Source organism: Penicillium bovifimosum, assembly GCF_028826915.1.
Source record: "Penicillium bovifimosum strain IBT 22155 chromosome Unknown utg000003l_segment0_segment0, whole genome shotgun sequence".
In the NCBI taxonomy this organism is placed as follows: Eukaryota; Fungi; Ascomycota; class Eurotiomycetes; order Eurotiales; family Aspergillaceae; genus Penicillium; species Penicillium bovifimosum.
Window position 1 is genome coordinate 788,166 of NW_026622712.1, and position 14,652 is coordinate 802,817.

General features: G+C 48.3%; 3 protein-coding genes across 3 annotated transcripts; 1 reads left to right on the plus strand and 2 right to left on the minus strand.

The window, feature by feature from the left end:
- Positions 1 to 2,080: 2,080 nt before the first annotated feature.
- N7515_003351 (uncharacterized protein) lies at positions 2,081 to 3,297 on the minus strand (the record flags this gene model as incomplete). Its single annotated transcript, XM_056664095.1, has 4 exons — positions 2,081 to 2,191; positions 2,249 to 2,789; positions 2,844 to 2,977; positions 3,034 to 3,297. 4 exons carry the CDS (start codon positions 3,295 to 3,297, stop codon positions 2,081 to 2,083), a joined length of 1,050 nt encoding a protein of 349 aa, XP_056523152.1.
- A 7,887-nt stretch (positions 3,298 to 11,184) lies between these two features.
- On the plus strand, positions 11,185 to 11,584 carry N7515_003352 (uncharacterized protein; the record flags this gene model as incomplete). Its single annotated transcript, XM_056664096.1, has 2 exons — positions 11,185 to 11,297; positions 11,458 to 11,584. 2 exons carry the CDS (start codon positions 11,185 to 11,187, stop codon positions 11,582 to 11,584), a joined length of 240 nt encoding a protein of 79 aa, XP_056523153.1.
- A 1,300-nt stretch (positions 11,585 to 12,884) lies between these two features.
- Positions 12,885 to 13,832, minus strand: N7515_003353 (Carbohydrate-binding WSC subgroup; the record flags this gene model as incomplete). Its single annotated transcript, XM_056664097.1, has 2 exons — positions 12,885 to 13,444; positions 13,505 to 13,832. 2 exons carry the CDS (start codon positions 13,830 to 13,832, stop codon positions 12,885 to 12,887), a joined length of 888 nt encoding a protein of 295 aa, XP_056523154.1.
- Between the last annotated feature and the right edge of the window lie 820 nt (positions 13,833 to 14,652).

Consider the following 14,652-nt stretch of genomic DNA (forward strand, 5'->3'; position numbering starts at 1 on the left):
AAATGTACATTTGCTCCAGGATTACCTAGTACCCTAGAACGGTCCTTACTCCAGAACCCAGATATATTCTAGTAAGGTAGTAGTTAAACCTCTAGGTACGTACGTATTTACTTCGTGCTTCCAAAAAAACCCATCACCTACTAGGCTACTGTACAATCCGACCCAAACAGGCTTAGCTCGATAAACCAAAGCAAGCCTCGGCGAGTGGATATTGCCACGACTCTGCCACATGGGAACCAAACATGCTCGGCTCAAGGGACAGCACGTGGTCTGTGATTGACATTCCCGCTACAGTGCGCTACTGCTCATCCAGTTTCGTGTCAGACTTTAGTACTAAAGCAATAAATTAAATTAAATAGATGACGTCAGGACGTGAAGTGGAGGAGCTTTGCTAGCTTCGGTCTGTTCCTTTCTCTCGGGACGATGCAGCAAGGATATCGAAGACCGCACAAGAGTTTTTTACGAGAGTCTTATGACACGCTGAAACAGGCTGCGCAAAGTGCCAGGGTTGATCGTTTGAATAGTTCGGGCAGCCGGCGAAATGAATGCCATCCCTAACCCAAACAGCCGCCTGGAGTCTAGGGCATGTAACCTGTTGTGACCCATATCGACAGCCTCCACCAAGTTTCCAGTGTCATAAGACTCTTGTGCGTTCTTCAATATCTTTCCTGACTCCGCCAGTTTCAGAAGAGCGGGTGGTCATGGTCATTCAGAACGCATGTATCTGATATCCCCTGATTCCTGTTCATCTTCATGTAGGAATTGACAGTCCCTGATTCCTGTACACTTGTACTTTCGGCGGCAGCATTGAGTGTCTAAATCCGATACATCCCTCTCGAGAAGGTGAGAATGCAGAGATGCTCCTCGACGTCTTGCGCAGTGACTTTATAACGAGCACTCTGGGCAATAACAAACTCACCGCTCGTGATCTCAGCAGGGGTTAGTCCCAACCCAAGAGTAGTAGCCATATGAGGTTCTCGTCGATGTGGTAACTGTGATGGTTTAGCTGTGAACGAGGCGGCCTGGGTAGCCTCTAGGGGGTTGTGGCACGTGGATGAGAAATTTGTTCTTTTGTGGAAACAACTGAGGAAACTGAGGCAAGCTGAGGTTTGACATTCGATGAACTATCGGAGCCCGGATTAATACATGTTACGGATTGCCAAATGGCGCTAAAATTAGCGGCTCCATTTGGAGGTTCCATGAGCTGACGGCCGAATGGTTTATTTTGTTTTCCGTAGTCGTTCCGCTTTCATAAGCGGAAGGTTTCGGATCATTCTGCGAACCATGGATTTTATTTCCGCCCGAGCCGGAGATCGCTTATCTCGCTAAGGTTTATGAAGGTTGGCCGTTAAGAAACCGAGCCATGGTTGGCGGTGTTTGGGGTTCAATAGAGTTGAAGTTAAATGTTAAAGCTTGAAGTGGAAATAATTTGGAATTTGGATTCCTTGAAATTGAAGACATTGATGGAATGTCGGGGTATTGTAGGAGATATCTCAAAAACGAAGTTGGTACATTTGTACAATGTCCCGCAGGGGTATAGTGAGCCGAACGAACAAAGAGAAAAAGGCAAAAAAAGAAATCATGATCGTCACAAGTTGCAGACAAAGCAAAAAATCAGAACTAGTATCAACTCCTCCCAGACCGAGTACGTCCCACGACCAGAGATTCCAGTAAGGGACCGATATCGGGAAAACGCTTATTATCTCCTCACTTCCAATTGGCGAAGAAAGCCGGATTAACCACCATGTGTCGAACGTGACCGGTGGGTCAAGAGTCCAGACAGCCATGTCTTGGGTGAGAGTGGAGAGTAGCGGAGTGCCGACCTCATGCGTACGGGGTATGTATGAATCCTCCCAAACCCCGGTGCCCCGGTGGCTCTCGGGATTGCCGTTCCTCAGACCCACATCCATTGTCTTTGGCAAGAATTCCAGGTCGACTGGGACAGCCTATTCAGGGTTGTTCGGTGATGGAGTCCGGTTGCGTGTGAAGGCAAAGCGCACGGGAGGGTGTAGTGGCGTGGTCATAAGGTTTGGGCCGTCTATGCTGGACATGGACTAGCCAAAGACCTTTCATGGTCGCTTCACATGTCCCAGCTCACGTGCTGGAATTGGTGCATGGAGTGGATTTGATCCTCGTAGGGAAGACAGTCTGCGCTGGACCACGAGGGAGAAGGGTAGTGACACTGAACAGGCTGGGTGATGTTAGTGAAAAAAAAAATCATATGGAATAGATACGAATAAAAACTCACTGGTTGAATCATGCTCTCCGCCATAGACATAGGAACCATATGCGACGGAGGCATTCCAGCATCTGTGTCCCAGCGGAGAGAGGTGTGCATCTGAAGCGGAGACGAAGTGGTCTCCATTTTCAAGATATGTTTGGGGTACTGGTCAATAACCGAGATCGACGCGGAAGAGATGGAGGAGATGGAGGAGCTCGAGTGGGGGGGGAGGGAGAAAGTCGCATCCGACAAAGGCGAGGCGCAGGTCTCTGCGGGAGAAGAGTAGAAGGGGCTGTCATCCGCAGACTCGGGGAGTTGGCTATGGAATGCCGGTCGGGGCTGCAATGGCAAGTCGACGCCGCTCCACATCAGTGAGCAGTCGTTGGCCAGGTCGGGGTGAATTCCGGGAGCCACCAAAGAGCCGATTGACATGGAGTGGGCGTGCGAGGTTGCGTTCAATTGCATTCCGTGATCCATTGACATACAGCGCGAGACAGAGGGCTCTGTTTTCATGGCTTTCTGGATGTTGGGTGCCCATGAAGACTGTTCTGTTTGCGATTCGAGCTCACTGCAATGAATGTAAGTATGCGCCAGATCACTTCGAGATCTTCGTGGTACTGACTGTCTCTCCATGTGGCGCGCAAGTAGATCCGCGCGGTGGAATGCCTTGTTGCATTCTTGCGTTGTGCAGCGATATGAGGCCTCTGGGTTATGGTTCAATTCATGGCGTCTTCTGTGCTCTGCTCTTGTGAAGACCTGCACTAAGGTCAGTTCATGTTATACGCTTGGATCGTTTGTTGGGTGGTGCCGACCTTTCCACATCCTGGGTACTGGCAGGCATGTACGCGCTTGCCCTTCTTAGCCTTACTGATGCGATGGGTGGTTGGAGTATAGGTGATAGGCACTGCAGCATCGGACTGGGAATCGGAGCGCACGTTGTTCTTTCGGCCCGCCATGTTGGAGTTGGAGGCCAGCTGCTGAGGTTCTGGTGATGGAGAGATGGAAGAGACGGAAGGCGAGTTTAAGACAGCGACGATATGGCTTGGAGTGATGCGCCCTGAAGATGCCCGGGTCATTGCTGTGTATAACGGACAGTGAGAGAAAGAGCAAGTATAGATGGAGGAAGGCGTAGTATTTCACAGTATATCCCCTATATAGTGGCTTGTTTCAAATTGATGAGATAAGATGCAGAGAATCCTGATGGAAAGGAAGAGATGAAGAAGAGCGAAAGGTGGATTGATATAGAGGGAACGATATGCAGACTAACAGGGCTGTTTCCTACAGATCTACGGGACGGATTAATAGACTTTGATTAAATTGGAGGAAATTAATTCGACGACAAAAAAAAAGAAAATAGAAATAAAATTTAGAACCAAATCATCCCAAAATATGCTAAAATGCTAATAATAATTAACACCACAACAAAACCAACATAAGGCTAACTGAGATTAGATCCAACACAGCACGGGCGTGGAGGCGATGATCGCTCTGCGGGATGATCAGAGCATAAGCCGTACTAAATTTACACAGGGGCATTGCTTTAGGGCCAACAAGACTGCGGCTGAGGCGCACATTCCAGTCCGCGTCTGACTGGTCCATAACAGGTAAAAGTGCGGAATAGCCCGTGTCTACTGTCTACCATAGCCCTAGAATGGTTGTTAATTAAGGAACATTTTGATTTTAGTCTGGAGTAGTAAGTTAGATAGGGTGCTCAAAGAGGAAGTTACCCTTAGTACTCGGTAGTCCTAAGCAGTCTTAGCGTACACCCTTAGTATCCTCATTACAAATCCCGCGTGGAGCATTCACATCGTAGTCCAAGCTCCCACGGAACGCAACGGGTTTGCCCCACCGGAGAAAGCTACTTAGACACTTTGGCTGGTTTAGGCAACTCACAGGATCAAGACGCTATACCCAATCTGACATACAAGAGGCTCGCTACAGAGCTACGATTGGATACCGAAAGGGTCTACCCCGTAGATTTATCAAATACAAAGTAGCTAATAGAATTAGCCTCGAAAGATACATGGATTCCACACCTTGTTCTTCCTTCTGTTTCTTCTATCCTCCACCAGCGAGACTCACATGTAAATATCGTCGATACGAAGTATTTGGATCTCAGAACGGGAGATCCGGTCGATCCGGACAAAGCCTCAACTCGAGTTCACGTACGGATTAACTAACGCCAAAAAGGCAGTCCCAAATCACAAAAAGCAAAGGGAAGTCAGCCTAGTGGGGCCTTGGGCTTACTCCTGGCCTACCCTGAACTGGTTAGTCTTGGCATTTGGCCTTTTTACGTTCCTGTTTCAGTGTGCTGATCCTTAACATATGGGGTGAATGCTGCAAACTCCGGTCTCCAGGACGTCAGGGTTCGTCTGGGGAAACAAATGAAAGACAAACGAACTGATTTGGGTTTGTAGATTCCAGTTGGGATATTTCAGTTTATTGATTATTCATCTTATTTCCATGGATCTGATATACTATGCCAATCTATCTACTATGAGAACCACCAATATGAACAAAGATAGCATACATCATACCAATCCGTCCAGTGACTGAATTCCCCTGCAATGCCATGCAATGCATAACCGGAGAATACTAGCTCCCCTGTCCCCCTCGTGGCAGAGCAAGCATCAGGAGCCGAATCCCAGCACAGTGGCAAGCATCTTAGTGCACTGATCTAATAGCCATAATTAGATCCCTAATTTACCACTTTTACTAAAACGCGCTATGCACGATATCCCTGATTCTCTTCGCATTCTGGAAAGTAATCCTTCCACCAGCACCCACGAATCAGACCACCCCAACAAACGAACAAGGGGAAAAAGGAACAATAGACTAGAATAATGCACTGTGACATATCCATTAATATGCAGGGGCACGAAGGATCAATTCCACACTTACCCAATGTCCCGTGCTGACTGACACCCGTCAATATCGCGACCGTTTTTCCTTAGAACCTTGGAAGTGAATAACAGTTACGGAGTAGAACCGGAGTAATTACACAACAACCAGATAGATCACGGACCCGGACGGGGTTGTCTGTGGGTGTGGGGGGAATTGTGGGGTGGGAAACCTTAGGGCAGTTGGAGAACGAGAACCCATAGAAAAATAGGCGCGGATCGGTTCCTCGCACGATCCCCACCATCTACAACTATGATTGCTGCAGATTATGAGGATCCATGATTTGAGTCAGGGTCGGGACTGCAAGGCATACTTGCTGACAAGGGTTTACTCTGAAACATACGCAGTATCCTAGAACTTGGAGATGCTGCAAATGGGAAAGAGAGGAGATATGCAGCACGCGGGAACTACCACAGCCTCTTCCAAATTTAGATACGAATGATGCAGACCCTGCTTTTTGACCCTGTCATATATAGCAGGGATGTGTTGGCTGGGTTCACGTTTGATCGGCTGCTGCGGTTAGAGCAGTGCGGACTAATTCCGACCCGATTTATTTCTTTTTTTTTTTTCCTCCATCTTTCAAGGTTAGGGTCTGACGGGGACCTGACCTGTCTTAATCTCGTTATCAGTTGCCATCATTCGTCCCGTGCATAATCTTGATCTAGGCCATTTGTGGTGTGAAGAGATCATATTACCATTGTTTACTCCCCAGCGCATTGTCTACCCCGTCCTCTTCATAACTCTACGGATAGGGCATAGCTGTTGGTTGTAGTCGACTGTTAGCGTCTGCGCAAGCAGGCTATGGTGTATAGTTGAAGATGCAGGGGCAATGCTGTTGCAAATCAACTCATTCTATTTTCAACCATCGTCTATCGTCAATTTGTAGCGCTGTTGGGACTGTTAGCTCGTCGAATACTGCTGTCGAAAGCATCCATGTTATGGTTGAGGAGGACCTTCGGTAGAATACTACTCCGTACCTACATCTGCAATAGGATGTTGCAGAGAAACCACCAACACGCCGACTGATATCTACCTACTGTTTTCGGTAATACCCAAGGATCTTCCAAGATTAATGGAAACTACCGACTGCAAGTCTATGTTGACTCAAATTCTAATATCTATTAGGATCGTCATCATTGGTTGTAGTGGAGATCACTCCCAATAACAAGTCTATATCTACAACAATCTCCCAACAATGAAGACGTATAAGCCTCGTGCCTAGAATAGCAATGACAGTGCCGATTGTTCACAAAGAAGGTACCTCGATGATGTACATGCAGGTGCTGATCGAGCCGGGCGAATCACAGAGCTCGATTTACTGTTGGTTCTTTTTATAGATGCTTCGTATCTGCAACATTCCGCCCTCATCTGATTTATTCTGCCTGGGTCTTCTAACTAGCAGAAAGTTCGTTTCTCTTGTGATAAATCATTCCTAACCACCTCGTAGTTAGGTGAAACCAGAAATTGGCACGTGTATACACAATCTGTCATTAGTTCCTGATCGACAACAAGACCTGAAAATCAACGTTCATGTGGATTTACGCGTTTTGCAGAAGAATTCAACCTAATAATTCCCAAATTGGAATAGCCTACTTATCATGTAATCTCGGTGAAATCAAATCAAAAAACGTGTGACGATCAAAGCTGACCCCAGCATCTCCCGAGGTCCCGGCCCTTGGGAGTGCTGTGATCGAACATGCCACGATCGACACGGGCGCACCCCAGGGTACTCGTTTGAGACTAAGTGCACATCATCTCACCCCTGACACTTGTCTGTTTTGGATATTAGATGTACTTAGACTTTGACTTCACCTCGACTAGAAACAAGCGAGATAATAGACGTAAAAAGAAGGAAATCAAAGCCGAAAGAATTGCCTCAGACACACGCCGAGCATTCGGGGCCTGCATGCGGTCTTTTCTCTTCCCCTTCTTTTCCCCACCAGCCCCTTAAGCTTCGAAGGAGGCTCTTGACTCCAATTAGTTTCCTTGGTCAAAGAGACAACTGAACCCTCGGGCCTCTTTACTCCGATTCTCCACCCCCAGAAAGATCGGTGAACCTCCGTTTAACTCTGTGGATCATTTTCTGGAGGAAGGTTAAGCATCAAAGACGAGAGTGGCAAATCCGCCGATAAGGCTGAAGTTTCCGATCTGACATGTAATAGCCGTGAATTTTATATACGGGAGCTACATCATCTAGTTACATGTACTTGAAGGTAAGTATAATCTTTATCATTGTTCCATGATAATTCTTAACGAATGCAACGATCTACGTGTGAATCTCACCTCCGACCCGAACCCGTGGCCTCCAACGTGATTGGTGAATAGCTCCTAAACTCCGACGTGCAAGATTGTGTTCGGAAATGCGTACTAATAAGTAGCGGAACCTAGTGGGGTGTGGCTTCAAGCCTTCAGCCTGGCTACATATGCTGAAGATAATGTGAACAGTCCAATAGAATGGCACATATCTGGCTTGGATATTCGGAAATTGATTTCCCCTTGGTTTCGGGTGTTGTACCCGAAGTCCGATGAACATCTATCCCGAAGGTTTAGTGGACGTTGTTTCTTGTGTCCGGGGGTGATTCTTGCGCTCTTGACTTTCTTGTCTCTGACTTCAGTTAGATACATGTTTGATGTATCATGTTGGTACTTACTCTACGATTATCAATATGTACTATATTCACTCTACAATATCTTCTACTGTTGTGTCTGAACCATAATCCAACGGTGTAGAGCAATCACTGAGAAAAGGCCAGACCGTTAGGGTTCTAACGCACCTACCAAATTGAGCTTAGCTGCACGTGGAAAACGGAGCTAAATTTATTAGCGCCAATCCGAAGTTGGGTACATTATACGAATCAGGCTTAGTCTAGGACCCACTTCATGCACTCTGTTTTAGCGGGTACTAAGGGTCTCCTGATAATCATCTCCTTGATCTTGTCTACTCCATACCTCGTCTATGAATGATCTTCTAAGTCGGCATCTTCTAAGACTCCGACTACGTTGTACGTACAATATCGTAGATAGGCTCTTGCCAAGCCTCTCGCGCGAATCGATCTGCACCGGTGGACCAATCCTGTCAGGCACATCATCGCTATCTATGGATGTTTTTGTTCATGAGGAATTGGCTTTGTGGTAGAGACTTTATAAAGCAGGCTCTAGCTGCGCTGGATTTACACGCTTGTAGGAAATAGGAGGCGGACACATTGATCGAACTTGCAACAACACGGGAACTGGTCATCTGCAATGTACAAGGTCCTTCATCCATGTCCCGGGATCTACTATGCCTATCTAGTGCTAACATATCTCATCTGCCAGGATGCACGTACTCGGTATTCAACTTGTAGATCGTCATTTGTTCTGCATCTTGTTTCCTGGGGTAGTTCACCCCCGAATCCGATGACAAAGTAACTTTGCAAGCTAAAAGCCCAAAGCCCGAGCTCTGGTAAAGGTGGAGTGATGGCGCTACAAAGTAACTCTATTCAACTGATAAGAATTCATTTTCTTCATTTTACGGGGATATTTCGGCGAAATAGAAGTCTTTTTTTTTACAGTTCTCTCGATGGACAGGATTTACGCCTTCATACACAGTAGGGTTTATACCAATAGCGTACGACACATGCAGCTCCTGATCTCTTTGTGGCACGTTTCAGATAGACCCGTCAGTCAGGTCCCCCATGACCCATGGGAGGCCTAAGGCAGCCGGACGTTAATGAATGCCATACCGTGGATCAGCTCATGCCATGTGGCCCTGATATTGCAAGGTAACTAGATACCGCTGATTTGCGTAGGCACCGTTTCCTGTATCTAGAAATGATCGCTTCCATCTCGGTTTATCTGTCACCGGGAATGTCTACAGACTACACCGCACTCTGTCCATGTGATGCGGATATGCGTTTATCCGCAAAGGGCTCCATAGTTAGGGAGTATGGCAGAGAATCTACTGTAGTGAGTTGTACTAGGTTGCTCTGTTAGTGGTGTCCTACTGTCCTTGCGAAAAATAGAGAAACCCCGTCCGTCACATAGTATGTCCCGAATGCACCTAACTTCTGCTGCAGACCTTGGAATCAACGACCAATTACCGGCGACAGAATCCAAACAATAAGCGACAATGATATTGACCACATACAACACAATCGAACACTGAATCAACCACGACCCTCCTAATAATTCTCCTAATTTCCTCGATTCGGGCCGGGTGTGCACCCAGGATTCCAATCCCTGTACCCCATGTGGCCACAGGATCAGTGATAGACACAAGCCAACAAATCACTGCAGAGGGCAAGAGATGAGCAGCTAATTTAGGGCAAGTACGGAGTACTTGGGCACACTACTGCAGAGCCGATGCAAGCTGCAGATGAGCGACTAGCCAGTTCCGGCTTTGCATCAACACCCCTTGACTGTTGCCTCGAACTGGGATAGTTCTGATATCCTGTCGACGTGTTTCATCTTTCATCGTGTTGACCCGTGATCCCCCACCCCCATGATGGACTTATGCCAAGTTATGCGAGCTGGTTGGATTAGGAAGGTCATTGCGGTGATCGAGGATAAATTTGGTGACTTTGGACTTATCCATAAACATTGCAAAGAGCAGTAGGAGTATCTGTCTTCAATCCCTGTTGCAGTCTCAGTAGTCATTTCTCATTCCTATTGATGGATCTACACAATTACCCCTTTTTTCTTCAACACACTACGGAGACTTGTATCTTCCGAGGTGCGACGAAGCTAAGAATTCCCTTTTCTTTCCCCTACATTCGCTTCGAGACCACATGGCCAACTGTGGGACCGCAGATCTCCCCAACGCTTCCGGGTTCGCGTTGCCTCTTGCGAGGATTGTATGCTAGAGGCCTCATTACGGAGTAGATTGGGTATGTTCCAGAGTAGCTCTTCCCGACTAATTTGTTATGGCGGCAGTGCAGCTAATTAGGGAACATTTACGTCTTTTGATGACTGTCCAAATAATGGCTAACTATGCGCTCTTCTTACAAAGTCCTAGGACAATCACTACATGACATCATACTCCCGGTATTCTGGGAGACTGGGACTACATCCTCATGTCTGTAGACGCTGTTGGTTTCGCCGGGGCCGTTGATTGGCTCGTTTCATCTGCAGGTAGACAATGGTACCTATAATTGTCCGATTGGGGCCATGACTCGAAATAGGAACTGTTGTATTTGGTTGTTGTATAGCCTTGAGAGATCATGCAATGTACCTACAGATGTATCGACAAGGGTTGATTATCGGGATTTCGGTGGTAATACTTCCGATGTGTACATGGCCCAATGATATTGACAGAGCAATTATGTCTGACAGCTTCAGGCCTACTGCGTAGTGAGACAAACACGTCAGTGACAAATACACAGTAAGATTAGCCTTAATCTCTGACTCGACACCCCGTAGACAAAGATGAGGAACAGCCCATTCAATGGCATTTGGCTCTCGTCTATGCCTCCCCGATCTTGCCTAGTCTCCAGCCAGGGCAAATGTATCAAGCCGGAATTAATGGCCACGATAGAATGGCAAGGTTTTCATCCTTCGAGCAAGGGTAATCTGAAATTGATAACGCCTCATATCCAGATGTAGTAAACGGACGACCAACTAGACTAGCATCCTCCAAATCTCCTTTCCCTCTCCTGCAGATCCATCTATGTTATTGCTAGGCACACTCATGCCAGCTTGGGAAGTCGAGCGGTTTATCCCGCTTAGCCGCTAGTGGTTCATAGTCTTGATCGATTCAGATATGTCGATCTTTGTAGTCTCTGCGGGAGTCGGGCAAAGGCTGGGGTGGTTCGTCACCCGTGAGTTGACCTGTTATTGACGCTGTATTGCGTATAGGCAGCCAACTGGTGGCGAATTGATCCAGGTAACTGGCCAGGTCGCTGCACGTCTGCGTGGCTGATGTCATGGTCCGCTTGGGGGTGAGATATGCCAGGCGTCAGCAGGCAAAATCTGGGGGCATTGTTGCTTGTTTCGTTGAGAGGTGAAAAGGCAAAATGAGTTCCTCGATGCTCGATGTTCGATGCCACCTACGTAGTTGTCTGGCACTCCTGTTTCCGGGTTTTAACATGACGCAGATGGTCACAAAGGCCAAGGGAGTCAAGAAGACTTTCCGGACCGAAGACTTCCTGTTTTCCACTATCCTGTTTTTGCTGACGGGCAGGCTGTCATGGTCTCATGGGTAAGACATTTCCCCTCCTCCGTTTGTCCATGCATGGCTGATCTGGTAGACTAGTACGACACTTGTCATCTGAGGTTAATCTCCCTTACACCCCCCTCCCGCCGTCTTCGACTGATACATCATCAGCAACTCACCAACCCCAGTCCCACTTCCTCACCAGAGCAGTCCCCAATATCAACGACCTCCCCAACAACCGGGCTAACGGCTTCCAAAGCAGCGAGCATACAATCATTAGTCTCGATCATGCGCCGAAGTTGTGCACCCAGATTCAAATGCACGCTGATTAAAGTCGGGCTTGTATGGTGCCCCATCAAGTGGAAGCTGATTGCCACGAGGCTATATATCGAGGTGAGGGCTCCTATCCAGACGAGCAGGACAGAGCCTAACCCGAGCACACGGCTTACCTTCGAGATGGGTAAGTTTCGACTTGCGCTTGGGGTTGGGGGTTCGGGCTTGGAACCTGGTGTCTGCTTCCGTGGTGCTGGCGATGCATTGCGCTTGCGTGGCGTCGTCGGTGGCGATCTTGATATATACTGGGTATGAGAGTCGATGCAGGGGCTTTGTGGTAGTCTTGAAAATACCTCGCTGGTTGCGTCGGTGTTGGGAGCAGTCTTGGGGGTAAGGCGTTGGCAGGGGAGTAGGTAACTATGATTCCCAATATGGGGACTGCAGCGTAGATGAGTATTGCTGCCGATTAACCGCGCAGGTACGGGTGTGCTCACCTGAAGACAACCAACGTAGGAGTGAAGTCAACCAGAAAATCCATGAGACGGCGGGCTTACCTCCGATGCCCAATGCAGCAACCTAGCTACCTAACCTACGAGGTATGGCCCGGAAGGTTTCAAAGCATACGCAGCACATAACTCTGCCCAACCAACATCGAGGTCAATGTACAAGGAAAATCCAGACTGATGTGCATATCCATTTTCACATTAAGTACAGCTGTTTGATCTTGCCTATTTACAGTCACCCATTCGTGAATCAGACCGAACCGGAACGAATTCCATAATGCAAAAAGCTTGTAGGACCGATAGGCAAAGACCCGGGGAGAAACAGGAAAAGAGATCAGAATAAAAGAGTAAAAAGGGAAATCACATAAAAAGAATGATGGCTCAGATAACGAGGGACGTCGAGCACTGCTGGAGCCGAAATGGTAAAAACGCCTTTTCGAACACAAGATCTCTCTATCCACCGAAATGTCATCATCAGTGTAAGATAAATGAGTTCAGTCTCGGTAGAGAAAGCCAGTGCTGCGGATGCCTGTCTCCCCGAGTTAGGCCGTGAGCGGCCAATGGTTGATAGATAGTAACAACGCTGACCGGGATCAAAGTCATCACGGAACCTGTTGACACAGTCCGATAAAAAGATAGGACCGATTGAGGCAGAAATCACCAGCTGTAGACATCGACTCGGACCAAGTCACATGCTGTTCGGATATTAAAACTCCGCTGAATAACCCAAGTGAAAGACAACGACAACAGGACGAAGCTCTCATAAAGTCGACCGAGGTGGGAAGAAGAAAGTTTTCGCTAATACCGAGTGAAGAGAAGAGGGGTGGCGTGAATGATGCGGGACGTATGTATCAGTTTAGCGATCGGGGTTGGTAACCTGGACCATAAAGTCAGTTTCGAAACAATGAGGTTGGGTGCCGCGCATATTCACCTGCAAGATTCGGCGAGAGAAGTCATGGTCATCATCAATGCTGCCATTACTTTGGCGGCGCTGGGCCATGTAGTCACCGTCGAACCGAGAATCGGTCATTGAGGGCGGGCTGGAGTCACGACCATAGCCGCCAATTGGCCCGCTTGCAGCATTGCTCTTGTTCTTCTTGGATCGCCAGTAGAAGAATCCAGCACCACAGAGAGCAGCGAAGCCGACTACGCCGACCACGACACCGGCCGCAATTGCGGCAGTGTTCTTGCTCTTCGAGGTCTTCTCCTCCGTATCTGCAGCGGGACTAGCGCTAGGGTTGGATGTCACAATCTGTGTCTGACCACCAGCCCCGGTCGTGACACCGGTGGCGGCCGAGTCAGTTTTCGTGGTAGACTTGTCGCCAGCGCCGTCCTTAGTCGAATTAGATTTCGAATAAGTAGGGATATCGTCATCCAAGCCTGTGGTATATACGGAGTAGTAGCCATCGCCGCCGCCTGTTTCGAATTACAATCAGCAAGTCGGTTCTCCGGACGGGGTGGGCAATATCGACATACACTTATCTTGGGGCCAGCCGCTGCACGATTTGCTGCACTTGCCCGTGGAGACCTTTTCACTGGATGGTGGTAGAGTGTCGCCGCACACACAGTCGGAGCCTCCTGTCAAAGCAAAGGCCCCATGTTCCTTGGAACAATGATCCTGACACCATCCGGAACTCTGGTACGTGTAGGGCATTGTCTTGCCATACCCAGGAACGCTGCTATAACAGCCGACCAGTGTCGCTGCTAGTGGACCGCGGGGAACTACCTTGAAGTCTTCTGCGACTACTGAGGTGGCAGCGATCAAGACAGTGGCCGCGAGGGCGCCTCGGGTGTTGAAAAACATGATGTATTGGAGAGGATGGATTGGATCGAGTTGTCGAAATCAGCGTCGATAGTAAACACCGCTGGACACTGTCGCAGAGGTGATGAACGAAGAACTGGGAACGGCCTGCGTAACCCTGAAGGACTTCGGTTTGAATGTATGTCGGTAGATGTCGGTCGTTCTCGAACAGTCCACCACGTTTGTTCTCGAAATTATTGGCTCGAAACACTTGTGTCGTATTTGGGACGAGTAAGTCGAGGTGTCGCGGTCGGGATGGAAGAAGGAGGAGCGAAGGAAGAAAGGAAGGTGGTTTCGCGTTCTGTTGACAACCCTGAGTCTATGGTCGGGAGTAGAGGGTTCACCCTCTACGAGTTCGGGGGAAAGTGGGCGACCGTGAACTGAGAGGCGGTTCAGTTGGGTGACCGTCAAACAAAGGGAGTAAACGAGTGATGAGATCGAGTAACGAATGTGTGTTGCGAAGAGGAGAGAATGGGAAGATCAGGAGGAAGGCGAAGTGAGGATCCCTTGGGAAAGGGACTGTTCAAGGGGTCTGTGTTCCCCAGAGAAGGTATGAGGTACTTGAAATACGGGGGGCAAGCCCCAGTGTAGACGAGTACTGGGTACTTGCACGCAAGTCTTTCCTGGCTTGTTTCAATGTTGTTTGCTTTTGTATGGTACAGTATCAAATATACAATGCATCGACCAATGATACTTCAGTATATGGTTAGATAATCAGGCACCGGCTCCGACAACCAGGGGACCGTGGCTGATCGCTATCCCGTTTGGGTCAAACACGGCAGCAAGATGGGACCTTGGGCATGTCGCTAATCTCCTTTGGGTG